Source organism: Acipenser ruthenus, chromosome 18 (assembly GCF_902713425.1).
Source record: "Acipenser ruthenus chromosome 18, fAciRut3.2 maternal haplotype, whole genome shotgun sequence".
In the NCBI taxonomy this organism is placed as follows: Eukaryota; Metazoa; Chordata; class Actinopteri; order Acipenseriformes; family Acipenseridae; genus Acipenser; species Acipenser ruthenus.
Genome location: NC_081206.1, coordinates 30,649,882 through 30,668,824, shown reverse-complemented (window position 1 = coordinate 30,668,824; position 18,943 = coordinate 30,649,882). Strand labels below are relative to the sequence as shown.

The window sequence follows — 18,943 nt, the reverse complement described above, 5'->3', positions numbered from 1 at the left end:
GTGCGTGACAGGACGAGCCTTTATCAGGATCTCTGAGAGCGCCCTAACGAATCCCTCTTCTTTCAGCAGGCAGGCAGTCCGACCCGGAACATCACTGCTGTGCGCATGGGCGCTGTTCCACTAGAATGGCAGGCCAGTGGTGCTGAAACTGTGTTCTCTGCAGACACTCTCAGGGGCACGGAGGCAGACAGGTCAGCTCATACAGTAAAATATACTGAACCTAGGCGTGACCTGTGGAGTAACAAGTACAGTTCCACGACAAGTGGCAAATCAGCTCTATAAATGGTTCTAGAAGATGCATGTGTAAGTTCTGCTTGTAAAATGCCCTTTGAATTCTTGCTCCCTTGCTTACTTCTTAAGAAACTTCTTGCTAAATATTTTACATAATTTGATATGTGCAAAAATATTTTAATTAGATTATATATATATATATATATATATATATATATATATATATATGTATGTATGTGTGTATATATATGTGTGTGTGTGTGTGTAAGCTTTAGTGACTTTTCAAACAATTTCAAAGCTGAAAGCTCTTGTAGATAAACCATTCATGACAATACTATTAGAGTTTTTACACGCTCATCAGCTATTATTAAAATGACATACTGTACGGTATATTAGTATGACTGATTCTTGATTATGGACTAAATGTTTCAAAGACATTCCGCAGAATCATTAAATCCCTTTGGTAAAACCAAGCAGCGCCACACCTGGAGGCATACGGGATCGTACTTTCAGCCTCCAGCAATGCTAACCAATTCCACAGGACGCATGCTGCAAGATCATGATTACTAGTGCTGTTCATGATCACAAACCAAGGATCCTGTTACTTTAAGACATTGCTTAGCAGTAGTTTTGAGTATTGTAATATACAGGGCTGGTACATTCACACATGCTGTTGCTTATACAGCTGGTGTAGAGTGTTGCATTGCAATGCTAGCACACCATCAGCCAAGGGGAACACAAAGACATAGAAGAAAATCCCATATCACATGGCTACTCAACACTGGGTGTAAACATCACCCTGTGATACAGTGTGGAATATAATGAAAGTACGTGACTTTCCCTTTCTAGATTAGATCTCACTTTCCAAATAATTTAACATCCATATGCCACTCCTAAGCATACTGGACTTCATTGGAATCCTGGAACAACAAAACAAGTTTGTCAAGAAATACCAGCGTCCCACTCTCTTCAGCTCCAAGGCAGAATCAACCTGCTGTGCAGAACACATTCTCTACTGAAGACAACAGAAAGATACCAATCCTTCAAACTTCAGCACACTGCATGCGAGGCCCCCATTGAGTAGACTGGAATCCCTGTACACACAGCAAAATGATGGATCCTAATGTAATCATAACAGATAATTACATAGGAAACTACACATGTTGTTATTACATTTCTGAAGAGGCTCCTTATTATAACAGCAATGCCAGCGCGTTTTGCACCCCCGCGACCTTGCCAGTGTGTTTCCAGTCGTCTCCCTCACTAGAATCCCAGCACCTTACTCACTGCGTTGGGACGGTCTGAGTCCGCTTCTCTTTGCAGAGGAACCTCGTGCTGTTTTGCCTCTCCAGCTTATGTAATGCACTAATTATGGAATGAATAAACGCGCCATTGCAGCTTCCCTTAAGCAACACAATACGCTTCTATACCTTCATTTACTAAAACCTGCTGCTTACAAACATGCTGACCAACAGGCGCTGCCGTGTTACGCCTGCCAGGAACTGGTAACTAAATTATGAACAGTGCGCATCATACAGCAAAGTGGGGATGCCGCGTAGGCAGATGAGCGCAGCGTTGCAGTCAAAGCACTGCAAAAGCCAAGTGTTGATCTCTTAAACGTGTGTAACGATACAAAAATAATACCATACACCACAGTAATAACAGAACACGGTTAAATAATAATAATAATAACAATAATAACACGTTTCATTCGTTTATAATTGGACCCCTTATAATGGGAGGAACCACTTCTTTTAATAAAATCACTGTTTGGACATAATCTACTGTACAATTTCCTATTCTATTTAATCTCAGTACTCGGTAATTATGCACTGCTGCACTTTAATTCCGCCCTCTGTAGCTGTATAACTTCAACACACTGCTAAAAGCCCCTTCGAGTCTGATATGTATTCTCTACGCCTATTTAACAGCGACACGGGTACGGGTATCGAAGCTGACAGTACTATATTAGATTGAAATATCTCACCTGCTGCAGTTCTCTCCAGTAGTGCTTGCTGCTCTCTGATTCAGAGCCCCCCTGTCTTTTCTGGAAGAGCAACAAACAGAAACGCCCACCTGCTCAGGGAGCGTCTATAAACTAAACACCTGCATCGTGAACGCATTTCTCGTCCCGCAGTCTAGCATTCTCTGTAGAGACAGGAAGTGGGCGTCTATTCTATTAACTGAAGAGAAATAATATGCTGTGTCATATTTTTCTGTGACTTTTTTTTTTAATGCAGCTGCAGTCAAAAGAATACCGACTCGCTATAGATGTAACCGGACAATCGTAATGTAATGAATCTACTAACAATGTATCGCCTCCATCAATAACAGATATATTAACGCAGTAAAGTAGTACGAGACAATCAAATAAATACATAAAGTAAATAATAATAATAATAATAATAATAATAATAATAATAATAATAATAATAATACATTGGATGGACTCCTTAGATTGTAGAATATCACCCATCGGTCTGGAGCACTTGGCCTTATTAAACGATACAACAATGCAAAACAGTATTTAAATTAACTGTGTACGGGGACGCACTTAACATATTACCGTAAGCCTACAGTTTACAATGTTAATGTATGTATAACATTATCTAGGTTTAATAAAGCTTAGCAGATTGTAAGACTGCATGGTCTTAAAAAATAAAAATAAACAGAGACACCTGCTGGTGGAAAATCGTTACAGCAGAAAGGAGTTGCTCTTAAGAGCAGCCGAAATAGCTCGATTTTATTTATTTTTTCTCTCTATGATCGCAACAACTCCTATTTGTGTAAATGCTATTCACAGCACAACAAGGTCTCTTATTTACACCCCTAGGGCTCGGGTTCGGGTTCGGGTTCGGGTTTGGGTTTGGGCTAGGGTTTGGGTTAGGGTTTGGGTATCGGGGTTTCCTAGTAATAACTCACTGTTTACACACAGCCCCAGTGTAAATAATATCGGCTGCTGGTTTTGTTTTATTAGAGGAAAAATAAAATCTCACATTGTGCATCAATTTAGTGTGTTATGGTAACGATCTGATTTTCCGATTTGCATCGTTGTTTTGCTTCCGTGTTGCACAGGTTCATTTTGCAGGTAACAGACGTCGTGTCTGTTTATATGCCATATTCCACGATGTGCGATGTGCATTCCACAATGCAGAACTATTCATTAGGGTAGAAGAGCTTGGAGTCGTGCTTCCTCTACACTAGCCAAAACATTCAAGCAGCAATGGCATTTCACTGTAAAACGGAACCTGATTTGTTGGCCTATGCGCGCAGCGTTTGAGCACCTGGCTGCTTCTCCGCGTTCGCTGTTTATCTCCATCTGGGAAATAGCACAGATGTAACAAAGAACGGAACCGCATCCACACGAAGATAGGTGGCGGTAGAACACCCAGCTTTATAGCGCAGCTGTAGCATTTGGCAGCACCCGTGTCTTCTTGGTATCTCATGACGTAGGCTCCTTTTTATTGTCTGTTGTCAGTGTGGATGAGAGGTTGTGGTCTGGGTGCTGAGAGAGCAGCTCTGCGATAGTAAGGAAGCCGACGGCAGGTACAGTTCCATGTAGAACCTTTGGGTTACACGTATTGTCTTTGAACGTTCTGATTGTATAAGGTTGAGACCAGAACGCGTAGAAAATGATAATGACGCCGCCGGGTATGCAATTCTGAGTACCGAACCGAACGTAACGGTATTTCTGATCACTGTGACCGTGTGTTATGTGTAAATAATCCTACTGTTATACAACACAAAGCCAGCATTATAAGCAAGTATTAAAATAGCCCTCTATTTAACACATCATTCTGTACACGACCAGGGCTATATTGAATAAATAAATTCGATTATTTGAAATTTCACCCATGTCTCACAAATTGGTTATTTAGTCTTCCAATCTTTAATTGTGTTATAATGAGAAGTTTTTAATATTTTAAATATTACTAAGAATAACTAAATAATACGGTTAACACGAAACATTTTGAACGACTACGACGTTGCTGGGTTTTTTTTATGGCTGAATTATGAATTTAACATGACATTTTAAAAGCCCAAGCGTCACTGCAGATGCCAGCTATACAAATTAAAAAAAAAAAAAAAAAAATAATAATAATAATAATAATAATAATAATAATCTTGAAAAAAATGCAGGAACATGAATTGAACATGCGATTACATTCATTTTTATTATTATTTAAAATAAATATTTCTTAATTTGCTCATGAAATTAAAATAAATAAATAAATAAAACAACGTAGTGCTCAAGCAGTGTAATGGTGCTGACGTCACTGTAGGAATGGGGTGATCTGATTTTTAAAACAATAGGGAGCATTTTTTTTATTTTTTAACGATATGATCATAATTGAGTTATTTGATTTGACAGCATGTAATGAAAGATGCTATCTCTGTTTGGTTGTGTATTTCTAGCAGGAATGTATTTAAAGATGATCAAACTCCGTCTCCTCAACACCATCGCTCCTGCCTACTTCTTCACAGCCACCACGGTGACCTTTGCCCTGCAGTTTTACTTTTTCATTCCGGCCATCTTCGAGAACCCCGACGCCCGGATCAACTCCTCCACCTTGCTCCACGGCGCCTTCTTCCTCTTCCTCATCCTCAATGCTCTGGGTAACTACGTCATGACGATCCGCTTCCCTGCAGCGAGCGTGCAGGACGCCGGGCCCCTCGTCTGCTCTCCGCGCTGCACTGACCGAGTGGACGCCCACTACCTGCTCAACGGCCGCCACTTCTGTAAGCTCTGCAAGAAAGTGATCCTGAGGCGGGACCACCACTGCTTCTTCACTGGCAACTGCATTGGGAACAGGAACATGCGCTACTTCATTATGTTCTGCGTCTACACCTCCACCACTTGCCTTTACTGTCTGGTGCTGGGGGTGGCCTATCTCACTGTGGAGTACTCCATTTCCTTTGAGAACCCTCTCACTTTCCTCACCCTTCTGCCTCTCTCTGTTGGCTACTTCTTCCTGGGTGGGTGTCCCTACATCTTGTGACGATCAGTCAGAATGAAGTCCGAAATGACCAGTGTGTATTCATGTGATTTGTTTTCACCTTGCAGGTGCAATCCCAGGGCTGCAGTTCTTCATTGTCCTCATGCTGTACGTCTGGCTGGGGATCGGTCTGACCTGCGCAGGGTTTTGCTGTCAGCAGATCCTGCTTGTGGCCCGTGGGCAGACCTGGTGCCAGCTGAGGAAGGGGCAGGTGGTTCAGACACGCAGCCCCTGGAGGAGCAATCTGAGCGATGTGTTCGGGAGGCAGTGGGTTCTGGGGCTCTTCCTTCCCGTGCAGACCGTGGGGCGGCTGCAAGACCATGCTGCTGATAAAAAAGAGAGCTGAACATGCCAATGCCACGTATGCAAGGTTTCTATTCATTTACAACGCTTCTTGTTTTCCGGCACAATTGAGGCTCCAACATAATCATGATCATGTACAGCTCTGGCCAAAAGTTTCGCACCACCCTATAGAAAAATTGACATTTCAAAATCTAACATGAAATACTGTGCTACTATTATGGCTTCCGGTAGACTTTTGCAATATAATTTGTAGTTTCTTATGTGATGTTAAATAAAAGATCTAATTATGTTCATATTGTTTTTGTTTTTAAACAATGTCTTAATCTTAAAATTCTAGGTGATGCTGAACTATTGGCCATACCGTAGCTGTTCAGTATAGCAAGGTTGTGACCCAGACAGTGGTGTTTTTAAACTATTTCCTCTAAAAGATTTCAGGGATTTTGTCTTTTCCTGGGATATTCAGTTGAAGGCAGAAGGGCTACAAAGTGCAAGAGGAGGGGAAAAAAGCATTTCCATTTGAAAGCAGGCAAATGATGTATTTTGGTATTCTATGTAATGTAGATGTGTAGCACACAACATCCTAGAAAAAGACTCTTCATAGACAGAAATGCCTTATAAAGCAGCGGCTTGATCTTTGCATTTTTTAAATGAGTGTTTTGCAGTACTGATTGTAAATCTCCAGCTTATCCTTTGAATGCAAATGGGAATGGAATTTTTCTATATGAAGCCTTTGAAACGGAAGCCTATATGTATCTGTACGTGTGGTTTAAAGTTAAAGGTGAATTGCACATCTCTGCAGTGCAACCCTCAATTGCTTTTATGTGCAAGGAAGCACCAGCTTGGAAAAAACTAACTGGCAGTGCCACTAGAATACTTTTTTTTTTAAAATAATACTGTCTATTATTAATTGAAGAATTGTTAATTGCTTGTTTCGCTAGGCTTTTACAGCATACAATGCTGTCCTCAAAACATGCAATTAGGTGAATTAGGAGTAAGTGGTTCACTTACAGTGTTGTGGTGTGACAAATAGGCTTTGTCGGCAAAATAAAACCCAAAGCATTCTCCATTTAAGGCCGTTACATATTCGAAGGGAATGCAACCTCAGCTAACAACTCAAATGGCTCCTGCTGCTGAAAAGAAAATCAGAAAATGATCTAATTTCACGCGCTGATACTTACACCCTTCTTTTAGTTTTCTTCCTTCACATTATGCATTTATACAGTCTAATTAGACAAGGTGTTAGGAATACATTATTTGGGATTATTATACTATTACCTGAAAGTGCAACATCAGTTTCAACGTTTTTTTTTTTTCATGTTACAACAAGAAGTGTATCATTCCAGAACCACAACTCAGAGCTAGCATTCCAGCAGTTTCAGTGCTATTTTGTCAATTGACTTGGTGCTGAAGCATATTTAAATACATTTTAACAGTATTCAAAACATTTTCATACAGTATATGGGTGTTTTCAATTAATAGCATTATGTGTTCTCAGCAGAATCTGTTGTTATATAGCTTATTGTGGTCATAAAATTAGTGAAAATGTGGGCAGTTTTTTCAATACTCAGCTTCTGAATAATGCAGTTAATGTTTTTTCCTAAGAAACAAAGTAAAAAATTATATATATATATATATATATATATATATATATATATATATATATATATATATATATATATATATTATATATACTGTATCTATAAAAAATATAAAATCATGAAATAATAATGTAAGAATATAAAATAAATAAAAAAAACAACAAAACAATCTTCAGTGGGATCTGGAACCGCGTTGTGCTGTTGTCACATTATCAACCCTGGTTGCTTTTCCAGTTTTGACACCTAGATTTAAGCTACATGGTATCAATCTTAAAACTCAAACGAGTATCTGTTTTGATCGAATAATTAAGTGATCAGCAGAATACACAACTATGAAACGCAATATTAAGACTACAAGGTATAACATATTTTGCTTTTAGAAATTAGTTGAATAAGCTTCTAAATGATGTATTTTTTGTATGTAAACCTGAATCCCTATTGTAATTTTTCATTCGTCAGATCAGGTATGTATTGTATATGTAGGCACAGTAAAACATATCAAGAGTATACATAAATGCTGTACTAGAAACAAATGGATATTTAAAAAAAATAAAATAAATTGTGATACTTGGCTGTATTGAACTTTGTCTTCAAACTATTGTTATCTTTATTAGTTATTTTAATAAAATACTGTACTTTCATGATGTTTATTGGGGAGTTGTTTGTAAATTAAGAGAAGGAGCACTGGTTTTAGTTTCATACCACACATACACGATAGACTTCAGTACAACAGTCACATGAATGGGCATTTGTGTAGATCTGGGAGTAAGGAACAACATACCAAAAAACAAACAATAAAATAACAAAGCAACTTCTTTTAGAAAAAAACACATTTGTTTATTAAGCAAACATTTCAATGCAAACAGTCCATTAAACTCAAAAGTACAAAAAAAGTTAAATAATAAAAAGTTAGTGTAGTACTGTACATTTTGTAACATACTCCAATTGTATGCCTCAGGGTTGCATAGTTTTTAAACTCCCAATGAGGGTTGAAGGTAAATGCCTTAAAAAGACAGTATACAAATATTTAACAAAAAACCCAAAACAATTCAGCTTCAATATTAAATTAAAGCCTGGTTCTAAAATCACTATTGCTTTTGGATGTCAAACAAAGTGCTACCAAATTACTGTTGGTGCCTCAAAGCTCAAAAGACAAAACAAACTGGTACACACTATCCTTTAATATACTGGCATCACTTCAAGTTCCTGTAGTGAATAGTGCAGTTTACCTATTTAAATCAGAGAAAGAGACCGAAGACACTCAACAACAACCAAGTTCATGGCATCACGTGCGCTACAAATATGTTTTGCTCCTCTCTCTTAAATTCTTTGGCTTTTTGTTGTTCAGTACTTTGAAACTGAATTTCCAGGATGAAGGTGCTGAATATGGGATATAAACATTCCCTGGGACCAAGCTGAGATCATCTCTTAATCTGTGTGTCACCATAGCTAAGCTTGATCCAGAGTGCATACAAGAGCTTTAGAAAAATGACATCACTCAGTGCCTATGTCATAACGCGATACATATACATATCATTCACCTCACTGTACGTCAAACTACGTAAACATGTATGCTGCTGATTTTCATACACACAGGAGTGAACAAAAAAAAACACCCTTTCAAAAGTATTAAATTCTGCAACAAAAATAAGATACCGTGGGTCACATGAACAATATTGCTAAGTCCAAGGAAAAGAGCTGGGCGTTAACATTGCGCCTCCCAGCAATTAAATTAAATTAAAAAAGAAAAAAAGGTTTGCGAGGTAGTCACTGAAATCCAAGAATTTCCATAAGACACAGAACATTGTATGATGATATATTGGATTCTGAGCCCCACAAGGCATTTTGTGTAAGAAGAAAGATAAGAAATTATAAATTTTGCCACAATAGCAAGACTTCAGAAAAATGTGATGTTTTTAAATTGGGGATGCAAAATTATTCCAAAAGTGATGAGAAGTCTGACAGTTCACATGGTTGTGCGATGGAGTCAACATTTGCTGCATGGTCGGAGTGAAGCGGCACAGCTTTTATAGCTACCTGCTCCTGACGTATAGCCTATTCATCAGCGACAAAAGTATGAACCAGCCCTTAAACTTCAGCAAGTCACCACAGGCACTAGGTGGCACATGTGATACAGCAAAACAAACTGGAAAGTGCTCAGATCTGGCTACAACTGACTTAATTCATTCTCACAAACACACATACAGCAGTGATTAATGCAAATTAAAGTGAGCCTTTCAATTCATGTATAGTGATGGAGTATACAGTCCAGACTGATATGAAAGTATTTTGCTTCAATAGTTTCCGTACAGTTTTGTCACCAAAGCAGTAGATGCTTTCAGAATCTTAGTTCAAATTTATTAAATAAAATAAACTTGCCGTTTTATTTTTTTAAATCACTGACCTGTTTCAAATTCTACTAAGTTATTTAAAACTATAAAATTATTATATATTACCAGTAATTGCATTTTCATTTTGGCGGTTTTCAAGACATGCAGTATATTGTATGATGCACTTCTTAAAACCAAGACAAAGTAAATGTGTTTATAACTTTGCACGTGTAGAAACCAAATAAATAAATCAAATAAACATCCTGCATCAGAAGAAATATGACCATTCAAATATACTGTGATCTGCAAGAAAAGGAAATGCAGGTTTGAACAAATTGAAGAACAGCGGTGGCCCTTTTCAGTAGACTTAGACATACTGACAAATATTGAAATTAATGGATCTATTGTGCTGACCCACCTCCCACCAAGAAACAAGTGTACCACAATGGACATTAAAACAAAAAACTGAAACAAATACTCTTCAAACAGCTACCTCAAATGTTTATGATCATAAACTGCTACAAAAAGATGTACCTTGATTAAAAAATAGCTGCAAGAACTTTCCAATTGCAATAACACAAGTGGGTATCATGGTTTAAGGTGCATTTGCCCCACAGAATAAAATGTAATGCAAATGGAAGGTCAATAGGACACCCAGAGTGTAAATAAGCAATCTGCAAGATGCAGTGCAGAGGGAGTGCTCCCTCTCGCTCAGTCCAGAGCTAAATCATTTTGATTAGTTTTGTCAGCGTTGCTTTCCTTGGTAACGCATGCAGGGGGGCCACTCTCGAACATGCTCAGTTGAAGCTTGGACCAGACCTGTGGGTGACCGCTTTTGATTGCTTCAACAAAAAGGTTGGTTTGTTCCTTCAGGCGATCTAACTCGCTCTGCATTTTTCGATTCTGTCTAATCAACTCCTTTGTCCTCAGCGCAATACCCAGCAGCCCTGACTTGCAGAGGATGTTGTAGGTGTTGCAGAAGCGCTTTCTCTTGCTTTTCTTGTCACACTGATTGCTGACTGAACCCTCCTGTTTGCTCTCTGCATCCAGATGATCACTAGCAGGCAAAGCAGAGGACAGACCATTTGCTTTTAGTGCAGGTGAGGGGCATGGTGGGGCTGCAGGGCATACAGTGGACAGTTCATCTTGAGAGTTCAGAACCGACTCTGATCCACTTTCTAACAAACTGCCGGGGGCATCTGCTTGACTTTGCTGAGGGCTTGAGCCTGTGCTCATAATTGAGGACTGGCTACATGATGCTGTGCTTGCTGTGCTTTCCCATCCCGTCTCTGTTTTTTCCCTGCTATGCCTGTGTTTGGTTGCTGCTGCCCGGTCCTCACAAGCAGAACTGGAACCGCTCTTCTCCGTACAGCTTTCTCCCGGGTGCGGGGCTATTTTGGGATAAGATTTCAAGATAGGCAGATAGTTTCCTGATCTTTGTTTCTTCTCCTTGAGGAGTTCTTGTCGGGTGGTGGCGTTTGAGACAACAGGCTGGAGAAACACAACCTGGGGTTGGAAAGCCCAAAGTTTATTTTGGGGAACAGCATTATTTGGCTGTATGATAAAAAACAAACATTCAAGATGAATGATATTTAACATGAAAACATAACATGTCTATTTAAAACTAATACCACACAATGAGTTTGTAGATCGACTGCAAAATCTTGGTTTCAAACAAGTCTGATATAAATCGGAATTGTGCCATTTAGAAAGGGTTCTATAAACAGTGAGCTGCCCCCTGGTGTTATTTACCTGTTTAAGTAGAACATTGTTCATGACAATCACAGGGGAAAGTCCAGGGAAAGCACCTCCTAGCACAGCCACTTGTGCTGGCTGTGGCATGGATCCCACACTCTTGGACAAGGTTTTTGGCCCATCCTCACTATCTGTGTTCTCTACAGCACTTAGATACCCTGAACTGGAATCTGTGATAATACATACATACATAAATAAATAAATAAAGAAAGAAAGTAACAATAAATGGTGCAGCTATTCACAGACGAAAAAAATACATATTTTTTACATTTTACAGTATGCAGACTCACTTAAAACATTTAAGTACAATGATAAATAAGACATTTCCGATGTTCACATAGGTCAGGTTATCGACGTTTCCCCAAGAGCTCAGCCAGTCACGTGCGAGAACTGTCATATACTTGACCTACGATCACAGCATGCTAGTATAGGCCTACAGCAGTGTGGAGTAGTGGTTAGGGCTCTGGACTCTTGACCAGAGGGTTGTGGGTTCAATCCCTGGTAGGGGACACTGCTGCTGTACCCTTGAGCAAGGTACTTTACCTAGATTGCTCCAGTAAAAACCCATCTGTATAAATGGGTAATTATATGTAAAAAATAATGTGATTTAACAATTGTAAGTTGCCCTGGATAAGGGTGTCGGCTAAGAAATAAATAATAATAATAATAATAATAGGTCACTGTTCCATGACCCCTTCATGACGGTGCCAAGGTTACGTTTGTTGATACCAAGTTAATCGCATTTCGATGAGCAGCTCTGCAATAGAGACAGGGGATAACATCACAATTGCCTTTATTGAAGATTAAATTGCTGAATACAGACCCGAAAATCCAGAATCCTTATCAGAATCCCTCTTCGCATTACTGGGTTGCAGGTGTCTCCGCTTGCTCATAATCTCGCTGTGTAATCTTATACTGGGTCTCTTGTGACCAGCACCTTTAGAAGTACTGCTCATTGTTATATCTATGGATTTCTTTAGATGAATATAATTCATCCCAGAGTGAAGCCTAGAGTGACAAAAGAAAGCATCCATCATAGTTAATTTCCTCCGATATTCACCACTCTGTAAATGTAAGCAGTTGGGGTTGAAAGCAACATGTCTGCATGTTATTAAAGCTTCAGATCTGTAGATTCAAATGTAAAATGTGTATTTCTTTATTTGTTTAATTCTTTTCATGTTATAAACGTTTTGTAACTTTTAAAAGTGGATTTCCACATGATACTGTACATGTGTTTGGTCGGTGTCCATGGCTATGCTGAATGCACAGACCCAAGAACTCCCAGCAGCCAGTGACGTCAAGCAGACTAATGTGGCCTTGACATCACTGCACGAAACTAAAGCTAGCTTTAAATTTATTGTAACCTGAATATTTACGCAAGCCTATTGCATTTAAAATCATGATTGGTCATGCTAAATTGTGACAATGTTCAATTGTTTGCATACAATAAGCAAAAGTGATTAGTTTCAGTCCAGTTGTTAAAAAAGCAGTTCACGGGAAAACAGTGAATGACCAGTTCACGTGAGGCGATTGCCTATTTCCGTTCTTGAACCAACTTCTACTGCAAAAATACTAAACAAACGGCAAAACAAACACCACAAAGAATGTAAAAAAATAATAATTCAGTTTTCCAAAATAACGCCACATGCATACCGTCACTCAGTCAGATTTAAAAAAACTAGTTCACCGTAGTATTATCTCTGTGTGTGTGTGTGATTATATACCTGGTGAATAAGGGTAGCTCACTAATAGAATGCATATGTGTTTAAACATATACATTTATGCACACGATACAAATAAAAAGACATCGAAACCATTGCTTGCTGTCTCCCTCTAATTATGATGGGCGGCTCGACGGTGTCTGCACACACAATTTATTCGGCTTAATCGTGGCCTGTGACCAAAAAATATGGCAGACACACAATAGTGACCCAGAAACACATACCTGTTTGTATTCCAGGGCTGCCAACACACACGCACTGGCCGTGAGACTCACACATTTGAGCATATTCTCACGCTCACACGCATTGGTAAAAAAGTGTCACGCAATTTTTGGGGTCAGTTTCTAACACTCTTCTTGGAAGACACTGTAACTGAATGGCTGCACGTGTAATGTTTTTATTTATTACTGCTGAAAAGTCAGAGTGTCGCACTTCATCTGCCGGAATGAACCACCTTGCTAACCAGTCAGGGGTTCGCGGGAAGAATTGTAACAGTCCATCACAAGTCCTCCGCGAGCTTAAGCAGCGGCGAGCGGGAAATGCGACAGAGACAGCAGTGAGAGGTGCAGATACAAACCCCGGTACAGCTTGAGAGGTAGGAAAACGGTTACACACAATTTTTTTTTTAATCTTCTTAAGATTTGTGCTTATCTGATCATCCGTGATTATTTATGATGCTAATAATTATGCGTTGCTTTGAAGTTCATAGATATAGCTAGTATCCTTCGCTGCTATTATAAAATCAGATTAATGACATCAATTGTAATTTTAACAAAAAACTTTATAATAGTTTATTTATATTATTCGTGGTTAAGTTCAAATTGCTTTGATGATGGTCTGTCTGCTTTGAGTTCTTTTTGACAGATAAACTGTTATATATAAATATATATATATATATATATATATATATATATATATATATATATATATATATATATATATATATAAAAGCATTCTAGAGCTCGATGTTGAATGATTTATAAATATGCAAATATCCGTTACTGAAATTATAGACCAGGAGTATTATTATTAATACGATTGTTGTTGTTATTATTTATTAATTTGTCAGACACCATTTTCAAATATAAACTAAATAACTGTCTAAATAAAAACTGTCTAAATGAATAACTTTGAACTGTCTAAATAACGAATTGCCACACTCCAGTGTTTGATCTCTTAACTGAGCACTAGACACCGATACAAAAAAAGTGTGTTTTTTTTTTTACAGATGAGTAAATCAAACAAGCCAAACCATGCAAAGGGCTCTAGAAGACAGCAACAACCCAAAGTGTGTCCACCAGGATCAAAGCGAAAAGTACCAGAGAGCCAAAAACTGACAGCCTTCTTTGGCCTAGGAAGGCTTGACACACCACTGTCACCAGAACCTGGTCATGCTGATGTACCTGCTGAAAAGGCAGCCAGGATAGAGTGTGTAGGGGAAGATTCAGCTGATGGGACAGAACCAGATGACTCTACAAAAAAGTCTGTGCCAGCCAAGAAGTCAAATTCTTCTGGAAAATCAAGAACCAAATGTGGGGCAGCCACTTATAAATCCAAATTCCAGCCCGGGTGGACAACAGAATGGCCCTTTATTAAGAAGGGACTCACGCAGCATCATTTTTGGTGTGAGATTTGCAGAACTGAGAATGCTTGTTACCATATGGGCCATGCAGATGTGGAGCGTCACATAGAGAGCGAGTCACACCAGAGGAAGGTCAAGGCAGTGGAGCAATCGCAGCAAATTACCAAATTTACAGTGAACACAGCTCCAAAGGTGGATAACATGACACAACTTGAGGCGAAGGTATGAATGAATAACTTCTTTAACATTTTGTTTTTCCAAAATTATTTTCTTCTTGTACAGAAGATATTGGCAAACACATTTGACTGGTACTTTTCCCATTTGTTACACTGGAAGACTAACCACAGAAACAGCTTTTTGTTCTGACTGTAAAAGTATTCTTTTTTTATACTTTGTTTTCAGGCACGACGAGCTGAGATCAAAGTTGCTGTGACGATGGTAAATCACAATGTCCCCCTTGCAGTTGCTGACCACTTCAGCCCACTGATGAAAGAGTGTTTTAAGGATTCAGATGTGGCACAGAGATATGGTGCTGCAAGGACCAAGACTACTTGTATTATCAACAGGGCGATAGCACCATACCTTCATGATGAGCTGGTCAAAAAGATGAGAAACAGGCCATACACCTTGTCAACTGATGGATCAAATGATACAGGTACATCTCATTTTAGAGAAAAGAAGGACTTTTAATGATTTTCATTAATCCTAGTTTTTGATTAAATGAAGCACAATAACTGTGATGTTTGTATTTATCCACAGTTTATTTTTTTTATCAATTCATTTTTTTTAGGAAGGGAAAAGATGAACCCATTGACTGTGAAGCTGTTTGATGTAGACAGGGTGGAACACATGTTCCTAGATATGTGCATCACAACTGGCACTAATGCTGCCACAGCAGAGACCATTTTTGAAAAAATGGACAGTGTCCTCAAGAAGGATAACATCCCATGGCAAAACTGTGTAGGTCTGTCAGTGGACAATGCCAATGTGAACATGGGTGTCTGTAACTCTATCAAATCAAGGATATTAAGCATAAATCCGACTGTTTATGTCCATGGTTGTCCTTGCCACATAGTTCACAACAATGCCAGTGCTGCTGGGACTCATTATATTGAGGTTTGTACCGACACTTTATACTGATGATATGCATTAAGTTTCAATTCCTTCAAGTTTCACTGTATCATTTAGAGGATTCAAATTAGTGTAAACAATCTAGTTAGAACCTGATAATTATAGAGTGATAATTTTCTGATAAAACAAAAATAATTATGCACAAGAAAAAACAATAATTTAAAAAGATATGTAGATAGAAAACTTTGGCTTAAATTATAAATGTTGAAATTAAATTTCCTATTTCAGTTGTCAGACTTTGATGTGGAGGATGTGGTTGTAGATATTGGATACTGGTTCAAAGCAAGCACAAAGAGAAAATGTAGACTGGATGGTAAGAGTTTTTCATAATATAATAAGCCTTTTTGAAATGATAACAATAAATCATGAAAAGCCAGTCTTTACCAGCACACAGTTTCAGGCAATAGAAAAAAGTTTTTTCCTAGTTGTATAAAATGCCACTATCACAGCATTTTAATTTTTTTTTTTTTTTTCAGAATTCTGTGTGTTTTGTGATACTGAGTACATGGCTGTCATAGACCATGTTTCCACACGGTGGCTGAGTCTGGAGACGGCAGTAGTCCGCATTCTACAGCTGTATCGAGCACTTGTCAGCTACTTCAAGTCTAACAGTGAGTACTAATTAGGCTTGCCACCCGTTCTGGTTTTGCCTGGATTGTTCTCTTTTTAAGGCTGCTGTCCCGGGAAATCTCTAAGACTTCCCGGGACATTAAATATTAAATATACTTAAAAGTATACTTTTTTTTTGTACAAAATGACTCTGGTGGCAGGTGACAACCCTAGCTCATCCACCTAGATATTTAAAATGCCAGTTGCATCTTGCTATAATGCTTGATATATCTTTGTCTCTGTCATTTACAGTTGAGAAACAAGCCCGCTTTAAGAGGCTTAGGAAGCATTTTGAGGATCCAATGACAGAGGTACACCTCTTATTCTACCAGGCCACACTGCCTGTCTTCACAGAGTTTAATTTACTCTTTCAGCGCCAAGAGCCATCTGTGTATCTTCTCCATGGACAGGTAAATATATAATATTCTTCACTTCTTTCCACAACATTATAATTAAAGTTGTATAATTAAATAATGATTTGTTTTGAACATTTTACCATTGTATTATTATTAATATAATTTGTGATTTTTTTTTTTCAGATGAGGTCTTATGTTAAGAAACTCATGTCCAAGTTTGTTACCACAACTGCAATAAAAAATGCTGATGTGTGTGAAGTTGAGTATAAAGACAAACAGAACCAGGTGGCAGGTATGTGCTAAAAATAGAAATCTATGTAAAAATAATTTTAAAGATGTGGAATTCAAAGGCAGGTATTAAAAATATTTGAAAAGATTAATTTCTAGGAATGTTTACTGTTGATGTTAATTACTCTTTTGGGTAATCTTAAACTTTGTAAAACAATGTCAAACTGAATCTGACTATAACAAAATAAAAACTTGCATAAAGCAATAAACACTAAAGGGAACAATATATTTATTCTAAGTTTTGTTATTAACTAGATCACAAGCTTAATGTTGGCTGGACAACAAGAACAACCCTCAACCGTCTGCATGAAGCTGGTGAGATCAGTCAGTACCAGGTAGACAACTTCCACAAGGCTGTGAGGGCATTCTTTGTTGCAGCTGTTGACTATGCCTTTAAGAAGCTGCCCTTCAAGGAGCCAGTCCTTGAACATTCACAATTCATTGACTTTCAACAGAAGATGGACTGTGATGTGAATGATGCCCTATACTTTGTGTACAGGTATGCTTCTTAGATTCATGGTAATGTATTTACTAAAGATAGCAACACAGGAAACAGATACAATGTTTTAAAAAAATGATAAAACATGTGAAAGAAACAGAAAAGTAAAGGGTTTTTAATTATATAATGTCTTTCAATCTAAATATTTCAGGTTTAGTCATCTGCTTCCATATGGAGATCCCAAAGAACAGGACAAGTTGAGTGAGGAGTTCCTGGACTATCAACTTATGGAGGAAAAGGACATTCCCAGAAGCATTTGGGAGCAGGCGGTGAGCAGAGTCAGTGAGCAGGAGGTGTACCACAGGATGGATAAAGTGTGGGCACACATGGCCACAATCAAGAGTCCAGTAACAGGAATGCCTAAGCTACCCATGCTGAGCAAGGTGGCACAACTAATTCTAACCCTGCCACACTCTAATGCTGATGCAGAAAGAGTTTTTTCAATGATTGGACTAAACAAGACTGACACACGGAATGCTCTGGCCTTGGAAGGCACACTGTCTTCTATAATGACAATAAAGATGTCCGGTATGGAGCCCAACTGCTTCAAGTATGAGCCCCCAGCAGAAGTAATCAAGGCCTCCAAGTCAGCTGCTTCCAGTTACAACCGTGAACATGCAGCAGCTTCAAATGCTGGCTCAGAATGCACCTAAGGTAATGATTTTCCATCTTTTAAAAAAAAATGTCTATTTGTTTTGCAACTAAGTCACTCACAGCACTTCACCGCGCGCTAAAATTGTACTTGTTCAAAAGTCTCACTCAAACAGTTTCCTAAAAGTTGGCAGCCCTGGTATTCGCACTGCCCCAGTGAAAGCTGTTGATGCCCCTTCGATTTGCTTATTGAGGGAACATTATTCTACTCCTAAACTCGTCTTCGAAAAGAAGAAAAACAAACAACAACAAATGACCGATGCCTTCAACTTGCGACATTCTTCTGTCGGTTTACGACGCGGACGAGACCAGAGAAGTTGCCGTAGAAACCAGACAGACGTAGCCAGCCAGAAGGGTAAGCCCGCCCTTTTGTTGCTTTTTAGCTCTCCGATTGGTTACAATCTAAAAACGTGAGGGACGTGCAGCATGATAACATACACTCACTCCTCTTTAGGATGGTCTGGTCTCAATTTGAACCAGCGCCACTGACAAAAGAAAGGGAAAGACTGTCATTAAAAGAAAATACCCCCCTCGTCATGTCAACGGCAATGTTTGTTCCAAGGACGCGCTCCCTCGAAGTTATTACTTGTTTGGCTCCAGAAATCCCTACAGTCTGCACTTTCGTTGCCAATTGGTTCCTGGCCAAAAGTGTCAGGATATTCCCTTTGCTGCACTGTAACGAGCTGCTTCATTGATAGACTCATATCCTACAATAACAACGCGCTTTCCTGAGCATTTACTGCATGTACCAGCTAGAACACTACATTTAAAAAATGCCACATCACTAGCTGTGTATATTGAGGGTGAATTGTGAAATGGTAATGTTCTGGAATGGAGGAAGTCAGTAAGCACCTCTAGCTGTACCTGCTACAGTACATGTTTCTGTCTCCCT

At 38.7% G+C, this 18,943-nt stretch overlaps 4 protein-coding genes across 12 annotated transcripts in view; 2 read left to right on the top strand and 2 right to left on the bottom strand.

Annotated features, from left to right (window-relative positions):
- LOC117421763 (calcium permeable stress-gated cation channel 1-like) overlaps positions 1 to 2,374 on the bottom strand; it is a 33,354-nt gene extending 30,980 nt beyond the window's left edge. For 4 of the 5 annotated variants that reach the window (XM_058991978.1, XM_058991981.1, XM_058991982.1 and 1 more), the window contains exon 1: positions 2,219 to 2,374. The gene's annotated coding sequence lies outside the window, so the exon portion shown is untranslated. Of the gene's footprint in view, positions 1 to 1,518; positions 1,666 to 2,218 lie in introns of those variants that run through there. The other variant, XM_058991980.1, reaches the window with a different exon arrangement.
- Positions 2,375 to 3,602: 1,228 nt separating this feature from the next.
- Positions 3,603 to 7,141, top strand: LOC117418193 (palmitoyltransferase ZDHHC22-like). 3 transcript variants are annotated; one of them, XM_058991977.1, is made up of 3 exons: positions 3,603 to 3,680; positions 4,648 to 5,208; positions 5,297 to 7,141. In XM_058991977.1, exons 2-3 carry the CDS (start codon positions 4,653 to 4,655, stop codon positions 5,572 to 5,574), a joined length of 834 nt encoding a protein of 277 aa, XP_058847960.1. In that variant the 5' UTR covers positions 3,603 to 3,680; positions 4,648 to 4,652; the 3' UTR covers positions 5,575 to 7,141. The 3 variants fall into 3 exon arrangements, with proteins under 3 accessions (XP_058847960.1, XP_033886801.1, XP_033886812.1); XM_034030910.3 differs by having other exon boundaries at positions 3,621 to 3,777; XM_034030921.3 differs by having other exon boundaries at positions 3,641 to 3,777; positions 4,651 to 5,208.
- Positions 7,142 to 7,941: 800 nt separating this feature from the next.
- On the bottom strand, positions 7,942 to 13,048 carry LOC117405408 (CLOCK-interacting pacemaker-like). 2 transcript variants are annotated; one of them, XM_058991974.1, is made up of 4 exons: positions 12,939 to 13,048; positions 12,038 to 12,222; positions 11,212 to 11,384; positions 7,942 to 11,013 (listed from the first exon to the last, which is right to left on the bottom strand). In XM_058991974.1, the coding sequence occupies exons 1-4, from the start codon at positions 12,971 to 12,973 to the stop codon at positions 10,171 to 10,173; spliced, it is 1,236 nt and encodes a 411-aa protein (XP_058847957.1). In that variant the 5' UTR covers positions 12,974 to 13,048; the 3' UTR covers positions 7,942 to 10,170. The 2 variants fall into 2 exon arrangements, with proteins under 2 accessions (XP_058847957.1, XP_058847958.1); XM_058991975.1 differs by having other exon boundaries at positions 7,942 to 10,965; positions 12,939 to 13,029.
- A 116-nt stretch (positions 13,049 to 13,164) lies between these two features.
- LOC117412816 (uncharacterized) lies at positions 13,165 to 18,344 on the top strand. 2 transcript variants are annotated; one of them, XM_058991972.1, is made up of 10 exons: positions 13,165 to 13,530; positions 14,164 to 14,739; positions 14,920 to 15,172; positions 15,308 to 15,633; positions 15,877 to 15,961; positions 16,125 to 16,259; positions 16,510 to 16,667; positions 16,797 to 16,905; positions 17,157 to 17,400; positions 17,552 to 18,344. In XM_058991972.1, the coding sequence occupies exons 2-10, from the start codon at positions 14,164 to 14,166 to the stop codon at positions 18,051 to 18,053; spliced, it is 2,388 nt and encodes a 795-aa protein (XP_058847955.1). In that variant the 5' UTR covers positions 13,165 to 13,530; the 3' UTR covers positions 18,054 to 18,344. The 2 variants fall into 2 exon arrangements, with proteins under 2 accessions (XP_058847955.1, XP_058847956.1); XM_058991973.1 differs by lacking the exon at positions 15,308 to 15,633 and having other exon boundaries at positions 14,920 to 14,955.
- Positions 18,345 to 18,943: the final 599 nt, after the last annotated feature.